We start from the raw sequence: 9,684 nt of genomic DNA on the forward strand, positions 1-9,684 counted from the left end.
TTTTTTTTTTTTTTTTTTTTTTTTTTTTTGTAGCTGTTCGAAGGAGTTGAACCAGTGGGAACCTTTAACAGAGTATGGCCAGTCAAAGGGCCATATAAATCCCTATTTAGTTTTAGAATGTGCATGGAGAGTTTCAAATTGGACTGCTATGAAGGAGGCACTGGTGCAGGTGAATTATTTTTTTCTTTGAGACTGTGCTGTGATAATGCTTTGTTGTTCATTGTGCTGATTGTATTCCAACTAAGTTGGCATTACAGCTCATTTCACAGAAGCAGTAATCTGCTCTTTGGGGATGTTCTTTGATATAGTGTATAGCTAGCTGGGTATTTAGGCAAATAGAGCACATTGTTTTAGCAAGCAAACTTAATTCTCTTTTATTTTTCTGTCTTTTTATGTGTCCTTATAAAGTTGCATTATGATTCAGAATTGATATTTCATAAGAGGGTAGCAGTTGCCAGGGTGAGTGAAAGGATATGGTGCCAAGTTAGTAAAAAGCAACAAATGGCTAGCTAAGTAGTTTACCAGTACCTTCAGTGAGATATATAGGGAAACTTGGAGGGGCATTTGTAGTGCTGTGCATTAGTGCAACTCCCCATCTCTCTTCTTCCTTCCCCCTCAGAGAATGGCTTCTTATGGGAATAAATTAAACATAAAAATACGTGCATAATGGCAGGAAAAATAAGGATGGGAAAAACCCATGTTTCTGGGGAACAGGGTGAGCTTATGACAATTAAACTAAGGCTAGATAAGTTGCAGCTAAACTCTCATCTTCAAAATGAAAAAGCCCATTCTCTGTGGTGCTAGTGCTTTTAAATTGTTGATTTTGAACAATAAAGAACACCCAACCCCTGCTGTCAGTCTTAATTAGATTATAAAATAAAATAATTAGATTTCAGTATATCCTGAGAGTGGTGAAGCTTCTTAACTGTTGCTTCTGTGAGTACTCCTTGGAAGTTTATTTCTCCAAGTCTGTTCCATGGGCATATTTGTGCGTGTGTTTACATGGAAAGTAGCATGCATATTTGTCATATATGGTCAGCATTCAGTTCTGCTGAAAGTAAGCCTGTGTAGCAGGCACTGATCCCAGGGATGGCCATAACAACTCCCGCCCCCCCAGTAGCCACTTGGCCCCTGCTCTGCCCTTGTTGCTTCAGCTACCCCTTATACCACGCCTGTGCCTCGCACATTACTGATTATGCTGTGTCCTATCCAGTAAGTGTCTTTCTCCAGGGGTATCCCAGTGCCCTGGGTCCCTATGTTACATCGGTTAAATCGGTTACCTGGGCACCTTGTGGTGCACCGATGTATTGGTCTGATATTGGATTAGCACCGATTTTTATAAAGAAAATTTACCATATCGGAAATCAACCATATCAAGCCAATAATTTAGCTGATGAATAGCCCGTGCATGCATGCAGCCGCAGCACAGCCTGGCAGTGTGGAGAGCTGCCTCCAGCTAGTTAGTTTGGTGTGCTGGAAGGGGAGGGAAGGGGCTGGGGGCAGATCAAGGCCCCCCCCCCCCCCGTGAGGGAGTGTGTGGGGCTGTGGCAGGGGCTGGGGCAGGGCAGATGCGGCACAGAGCTGCGGCTTGTCAAGGGGGTGCGAGGTGGGTGGATGGCTTGCGCCATTTGGCTGGGAGCTGCTGGTCTGGCGGCTCCCACCAAGCTCTTCCTGGTGGGGTGGAGCTGCCCTGGGAAGGGGCTGTGGGAAGAGATTGATTCAGCCCTGGCCCCAGCCCACCCTGTCCTGCCCTGTGCAGATCTGGGGGTGCACCGATATGTACCCCTCCCTGCCCTCCCAGAAGAGCGGCAGGAACAGCAGCGGGAGGCGCTGGACAAGCAGGTGTGTGCTGAACGAGGTGCTGGACCAGTGGCTCCCGGCCGAGTGGCACGTAGTGGCGGGAGCCCCCCCTTCCCTGTGCCTCCCGTATGAACCATGGCTCTGCCATGCCCGCCCTGCCCCGCCTGGGCAGCACTTGCCCCAGCCCCACACCCTCCCTCACCACGGGGACCTTGATCTGCCCCCCCCAGTCCCTTCCCCTTCTCGCCTCCCCCTCCCCTTCCCCTTCCACCACACCAGACTTATAAGCTGGAGGCACTTCTCCACACTGCCGGGCTGGGTATCGGAAATCAGATTGGTATCGGCTGATATGCCTCCTTAAAAATCAGCTATTGGTGTCAGCTGCAAAAATCTCTGTCGGTGCAGCTCTGCTGGGCACCCCTATCCTTTGCTCCTTAACTATGCTTGGCTCTCCTGGGCAACCCAGTGCCTCAGGCCTGCTTCGGGCTCTCTGGCCCTGGTACTCAGCCTCGAGTCCTAACTCCTGGAACCCCAGCCCTGCTTCTGGGTTGGTTGAGATCACCACCACCTCTTGTCCCAATCCCTAAACCACTGGACCTTAGCTCTAAGGCTACCTTCTCTTACCCCTAGGAGTGGAGAGTCTCCCTGTGGCTGCTGCTTGCTTAGGAGTTCCTTCCATGTCAGCAGCCAGGGTCATAGGTGCTGACTCAATGGGTGCTCCGAGGCGCAAGCATCTGCTGAAAAAAAAAAATTAGTGGGTGCTCAGCATCCATGGAGGTGTTTGTAGATTAAAAACTAAATAAAAAAAAACACTTCACCAGAAGAGGCAGTGTGTGACTTCAGACTGGCTTTACAGTGTCTATAAAGAATAGCCACTTCAGGGGGCTTTTTGGCACTTTAGCTGAAGGTGATTCAATCTGCTAATTGATAAAAGTGCCAAAAAAGCCCCACTAAAGTGCCTAATCTTTACAGATGCTGTAGAGCCGGGTAGAAGTACCATGCTGCCTCTCCTGGGCATGTCATGGGAATGTGCCGTGTTAAAGGTAAAATGCCATGATTTATATTTTTATTTTTTTATTTGTTTAATGCCTGCCAGCACCCACTGACCAAAAAAAAAAAAAAAAGGCAATTTTGGCCAGGGTGAGACTGCCTGCCCAAGCTCTGGCCCTGGGCGTATCACTTGGTTAAGCCCTGCCCCTTTCTAGTCAGGTGCTCTCCTGCCTGCTGACTCGGCATCTTCCAGAGCCCTCTCCTTTCTTAAAGCAACAGGCATGTCTAGGGCCTGTGACAGCCTGCAGTGCAGGGGCAAAATGGTATCACAGAGCAGCCATCCCCAAATTTTACCCAAGCATACTTTTTTCCCATTAGTGTAGAACTCCAACTACACTGATTTGTGGTGTCAGGACTTGAGTTTGATTGATACCATATAGCTTTCCCCTCTATTCTCTTATCATAGAATTATAGAGTTGGGAGGGATCTCAGGCATCCCTTAATGGTAAGCTGTCTTGGACCAGTCAACTTTAAAAGCAGTTTTGGGACATAAAAGCAAAATGCTGAAACTCTAGGTAATGATGGATAACTTAACGTAAGCATCATAACTTCAAATGAAATCACACTAGCAATACGTGAAATTCATATGCTGTTTAAACAGAAGCCATATGCTTAAGAGCTGGAGTAAGCTTGCTGTTGGCGCACGTTGCTTGATCGTGCTAGTCAATATTATTGTATTTTTGTGGAAATCGACACAAGTTGAAGCTGCAGACTTCCTGTGCGCCAGGAGATGAGTTATGATTGCATGTTTGGAATATATTGACTCTACTTTTTCTCCCGTTAAATATGGCTCTGCTCTGCAGTGGCATAAGGTGATGGGGATACTTCTATATTGGAACCTGTCAGCAAACTGCTTTAACATACTTGGGTTTTTTCACATTTGTTTAAATGAAAAAAAAAAACCCTCTTCTAAATAAAAAGTAAACAAACTGCCCCGCTAAGTAACTATTAGGTTTCTTCTTTTATTTATCTTTGTTGAGTCTGTTAATTTAAATGAGACTTATGAACATAATTTTTTTTTTTTAAAAATAGCCACTAAACTGGATTTTTAAATGACTGTCATAGGCAGTGCTGGTGGCACTGCCTGCTATTTAGTTACCTTGACATTTCCCACCAGGATACATAGTTTTCTGTTGCTTTAAGTGTAGCAAATTATCAATACTTTGGCTGAAATGTATCCATGATGAGTGTCCACCTGGAACAGTTGTGGGTTTTTTTTGGGGGGGGGCGGGGAAGAGGGATTACTAGCTAAAACAGTCCTAGGATGACAAGGGAACATGTTTTTACCTCCGTTAACATTTTTTTTTTTGCTTTATTTTCTTGGAAATGCCTTGGTGAGCACCTGGAAGAAGAACTCCAATTTGGTATAAAGTGGTCTTTGTATTAGGAATATGCCTTTGTTATTCCCATAACATCTGCTTAAATTTGGCTAAGTGATAAGCCTTTGAAAAATTGTACATGCACGCACACGCAGTCGGTAAAGACTTCTTAAACATTGTCAGCTAAAAATCTCTGAAGATGGTATCTTGCTCTGGCTTTTCATAGCTTCTAGTGCTGACTGCATTATGCATATGTTGGGAGAGGGGGAAGTGTAAGACTAGCTGGACAAGGAGACTTGGAACCAATGTTGGGGAACAGGGCGAAGATGGAAAGGGGGACCAGTATGACAAGGAATTGTAGTGTTTTGGGAAATTTGGATTGTGTAAACAGTGTTGTTTTGCTTTTATGCTTTCATGTGTGAAGTGTCTAGGCTACTTTTAAGGAAGAATTGGTAGTTGAAGATAGCCTCTTTATAAAAATTCAAATTGATTTAGTTTAAAATCTACAAGGGACCTGAGCAATTCTTTCCTCAGTTTTGATTGTTTGCCAACTTTTTTAAATGATCCGTAAACTGTCACAATTTATGGTAATTTTTTTTTTTCCCTGAAAGTAATTTTAATCAACTTACAGATTTCTAACAATGAGTGATACTGCTTTGAGTTAGCATTGCTAATGGAAACTCAAATACAGGGCTATGCACTGCAGCATTGCTAATGGGAATTGCTGCATGTTGCATATGTAGGGAAATGTGGAAAGGTATAACCTTCAAAACTTCAGATGTACTATAATTTTTACATCAAATTTAGTCTTTCAGCTGTAAGTTCAAAATATGTTAATATGTTCAAAGTAGTAGGTTTCTGAATCAGTACTTGTAGTTTAATATGTGACTTTTGCAAGTGTGTTTGATTTGTTTATTTATTTTTAAAGAAGTCAAAATTAAGTGTGTGATTTCCCTGTATATGCTATATTTCTGTAAATGGAACCAGTATTGTGTTTCATTTCCATGTAGGTAAGGCGCTTGTGTAGGGGGAATGCAATCATCTTATTTTTCACTTAGCAACTGATAAAATATACTGCTTGCCACTGCCTAATGTTGGCCTTCCTGATTTTCATTATGGAGTTGGTATTGCTTTGGCTTATAATCCATTTGGCTGAACCACATGTACTTGTACACCACTTAACCTTCCTCTTATCCTTTCCTATTTTCTACTCAAGAGACTATGTAGTCTTTGCTATCCATATGCCTGATGAATGCATGTGTCCTAAAATTTTGGCTGTTGTACAGCAGTCAGGATGTATAGGAGTGTGCTGCACATGGAAAACGGCTCTTTTAAAGACTAAAATATGGAATTGTATTTTCTCCGTGGAGCAGAAGTCGGCAATGTAGCATTTTAGGTAGATTTTTATAACACCAGATGGTTGCTGGACGTTGTAAAAGTGAGTCCCTTTTTCTATACAGGCATAGTGCAGATGGAAATACTTTTGACTTAAGGGCAAAGAAGTCTTCCATGGACAAAAGCCTCCCTGATTAGACAGTTTAAAGCCACAGCCCAAAGAGTCTCAAAATATGCCGAATGTCACCTATTAAGAGTCTGTGTTGTGCAGTGGAAGGATTTCAGTACCTTTGTACAGTTCTTTAAAGCATTACTCTATATATAGTGTCTTAGACTTCTCGAGAACCTTGCTATAATATTGAGTTGTCCACTGCAGTACACTTATTTCTGCATAGTTGTATGAATGGGTTCTTGACTGTTTTAGTTTGAATAGGAAACCATAATTCAGGCATTTTGTTAGTGCAGTTTTTTTTGTTTTAAAAAAGCAATTACACTTTTTATTGTTGAGCACATTTGTTCAGCTGAGACTAGTTGGTAGGTACAGTCGCTTAAACCAGATGTTGAACCCAGCGCCCTAAGTCACAAGTGAAAAGGAGTTTGCTGTTCTGCATGTCACAGTCACTATGCTATGTACACACATTACAGTAATCTTGGAGGATTCTCCGGGGTTTGTTAACCTGATAGAAAAACTTACCCAGAGCCATGTGTCCAAATGTTCAAATGCTGAGGCCCTGAAGAGCGAAGAGCTTGCTGTGCTGACACTGCAGGCATGGAGACCCCCTGTACACACATCTATGTGCTCTGCAGGCCCTCTTAGACTGCCTTGCAATGTATAGGGCAGCCCTGATTTGCAGACCACAGTCATCCTGTGTTTCCATGCAGTATACTGTGGGGATTGTGAAGGGACCTGTTCTGACCACTGTCTCTAAGATGGGGTATACTGGAAGACAGCCTGGTCTCTTCTGAGAGAAATCTTAGCATGTGCACATACTCCCTCCCACTAGAAACTCTCCTGGAGGTGGTTTAACCCTGGTTGTTCCCAGGTTATTTTTTCTCTTGGAGTGACCATTTTTACTTTGGGAGAAAAAGCCTGGACATCTGAACTCTTGTGGCTTCTCCTGGGAGAGCAGCGATTCCCCAGGAGAAACCGAATGTCTGTACATGGCTTATGTGATTGACGGTCTTTACGTAAGAGGCCAAGGACTAGAATAACGGGTTTATTTCATGTCACGATTCAATTGTTTTTGGAGAATTCTGTGCAGAAACTTGTGCAGTTCCTTCTTATGTCATAAATGGATTTAGCCAATATGAGTAGCCCCTTACTTAGATTAAATACTAATTTAATAATTGGTTCAGTTTCTGAGCCCAACAACCATTAACTAAAAGCTATTAATGTTAGTAACTTCCATTCAAGTATTGACTGCATTTGTTTTGATTTCCTAATGTTTTCAGAGCGCTGAGCATTCTTTAATCCTATGGATTCAGTCCCTGTACACTGGGTAGCCACAAACTCTGCTTTATTATGATTATTAATTTTCTTATGAGAAAATGTGCTACGTCATGTACATCTCCAGAGTAAGCATAACTCCTTCAACAGCTGTAACAGCAAAAGCTAAGCATTTTTTTGGATAATGAAATGCAGTGTTGGCTTGTAAGGACCCAAAACTGAACTTGTCAAGCTGTTTTAGTATAAGAGGTTGAAGTTTTCCCTTTAACTCTACTGGTAACTAGAACTGAATATTTGGTTTAAATATTTGATTTGTCATTTAAGAGATCAAAAAATTGTGGTGATCTCTTGCAGAGTACAACCCTACAGAGAATAAATCAGATACGTTTACTACATGAATTAGAATTTTGTTTGCTGTTTTTAAAAACAGCTCATTCTGTCCTGGTCAGGTATGTACAAAATCTTGAATAATTATACAAAAACTCTTAAGAACACTTGCAGTGAAATTTCTTTAGCTGTAAAATAAGGAGTACATCATGTAGTAAATTTTAATCCATGAGTTGAAACTTAGTGAATTGAACATGTCTGACAGGATCTATTGTTGATGACTAACAAGTTGAGTAAATGTGACAATCACCGGTGACTGCAGTTACACTTTAGCTGGAATTATATTAAATGAGATATTTTCAGTAATGAGTCACTTACTGACAGGCTGGAGAGAATACTGAAGTTATAAATTGAGCTTCTGTGGCTTTAGTTGGATTCATGTAACAGTGTCAGAAAACAGGCTTTCGCAAGTAGCAGGATGTGAAAGAATAATTGATTTTTGTGCTGTTCTACTTACTATTTTCACTTTGCCTATTCATTTGTACCACCCTTTTGAAATCTGAGCTTGAACAGCTTGTATGAAATGTATTGTTCTATGAAGTTCCACTGTTGATCCATAGGGAGAGGTCAGAAAAGGTGGTAGCTATATATTAGTCTTCCTAAATCTTTGGGAAATAGTTTTAATAATCTCCTATTAAAATACCAAGTGGCCTTTGATAGGGCCCAAGACTCATTTCCATTTGCTCACATTGCCATTGTGTTTAATGTTCCGGCATATAATGTAATAAAAAAGATGGTTTTCATTGTATAAGTGTAGGGTTGCTATCTGGCAGCTTCTCTTTCCTGGTTCAGTCATAATAGCTGGTTGAGGTTAAGCAGAAGCAATGTTTAAAATAATTAAGATACAGTATATAACCAGTTGAAGGAGACTCCTTGAATACATCTTAAGCTAACAAAAATAGACCAAAGTCAGTTTAGTTGGAATCTTATGCAGTACGTCAGTCCAAATGGGAAATTTTACAATGGGAAATTTGCATGTTCAGGGGAGCCATTTTGCTATCAGTTGTTGGCAAATATTGATAAGTTATTTTAAATGGACACTCTTTAATTTAATAAAATCTTTTCAAATGAGTTTGCCAACTCTTCCACAGACTATTTCCAAAGCGTTTATGTAGGTACAACATGCAGCTATTAAACTGAGTTGTGCTGTGCATCTTCTAGCTGTCAATTTGCTATTTCTGCATTTTAAGAAGTCCCTCAAAATAGCTTTAAATGTGTTCCTTATTCATGTTATGTCACTTTGACTGAGCACCTGTGTTTTAAATGCTGTTTTGACATGAACAATATAATTAGTGCTAGAGTATTTTAAAAATTTGTCAGCTGCTTATTCTCATAAAAACTGAATGACGGACTCTACCAGCTAGGCAGTTGGTGCCTATGCTATGTGCTAGTATGTAGGGGACCATTTTCAGGAAGCTGAAGTTCCTCATTATTGGTATTTTGGAGATGTTAGAAAGCTTTTCCTTGGGTGGAATGGGTTGGGACAGAAGGAAGAATACATCTTATGTGCAGTGGCATAACCATGGGGCAGGGAAACATTGGAGGAGTGCAGACTTCTGTGGGCATAGAAATCCTTAGGAGGGTGGGGTTGACCATGGATGAATGAAGAAGGAATAGCACGTGAGCCCTCTACCTTAGAGGTGGAAGGATGGGCGAGAAGTGATGGAATTACTGTGCGTATAATTGGAGGACATGTATTTATCTCTGCCTGATTTAATCTCCAATCCTGCAAGAATGTATAAAGGAAGCACCGACATTGTACTCCAGTGGTGCTTCAGGCTGGCTGATTAGCTCTGCAGAGCCACCTGCATGGCTGTGACTTTGGCCTTGTTGCCTTTGTTTTAGGAAACAGTCTGGCTGGGGTATGACACTGCTCATGGGTCATTATCAAGGACTGAAAGTTTACTGTGCAGACAGCCTTTGTTTAGGTCTGCACATGGGCATTAAGTTTTGCACACAATGCCCTAATTTCTGTTTAATTGCTAGTATTCGACAAGTATGAAAGGATGTAAGTGACTGGCATCCACCCTCTAAAAAAACAGAAAGGGTGAACCTTTTCTGAGTGTTTTTGTCTGGGGATAACTAATCGAATGTATCGGTGCTGTTAACTTTCATATACTATAGTTAAAAGTAATTTACTGAAAACTGCATTTTGCTGAAAATACACTTTCTCTAAATTACCCACTGTATCTAGCACGATTAACTGAAATTTTAGGAGGAAAGCCCTCTCTTTCTCCTAGTGGTTTCCCGTGTGTGCCTGGTGTATCTAAACTGCAGATTTGCCTCAGCTAGCTTTTCTACTAGAAACAGTCTGCCTTTGGCAGTTCAGGCTAATTTGTTCTCCTT

At 41.6% G+C, this 9,684-nt stretch overlaps 1 protein-coding gene across 4 annotated transcripts in view; it reads left to right on the forward strand.

The window, feature by feature from the left end:
- TRRAP (transformation/transcription domain associated protein) overlaps positions 1-9,684 on the forward strand; it is a 193,842-nt gene that overhangs the window by 109,938 nt on the left and 74,220 nt on the right. For all 4 annotated transcript variants that reach the window (XM_019512890.1, XM_019512892.1, XM_019512891.1 and 1 more), the window contains one exon: positions 34-169. In XM_019512890.1, coding sequence (XP_019368435.1) covers positions 34-169 — 136 coding nt within the window. The remainder of the gene's footprint in view (positions 1-33; positions 170-9,684) is intronic.

This window comes from Gavialis gangeticus, unplaced genomic scaffold, assembly GCF_001723915.1.
Source record: "Gavialis gangeticus isolate Ggan-Ray unplaced genomic scaffold, GavGan_comp1, whole genome shotgun sequence".
NCBI lineage: Eukaryota > Metazoa > Chordata > Crocodylia > Gavialidae > Gavialis > Gavialis gangeticus.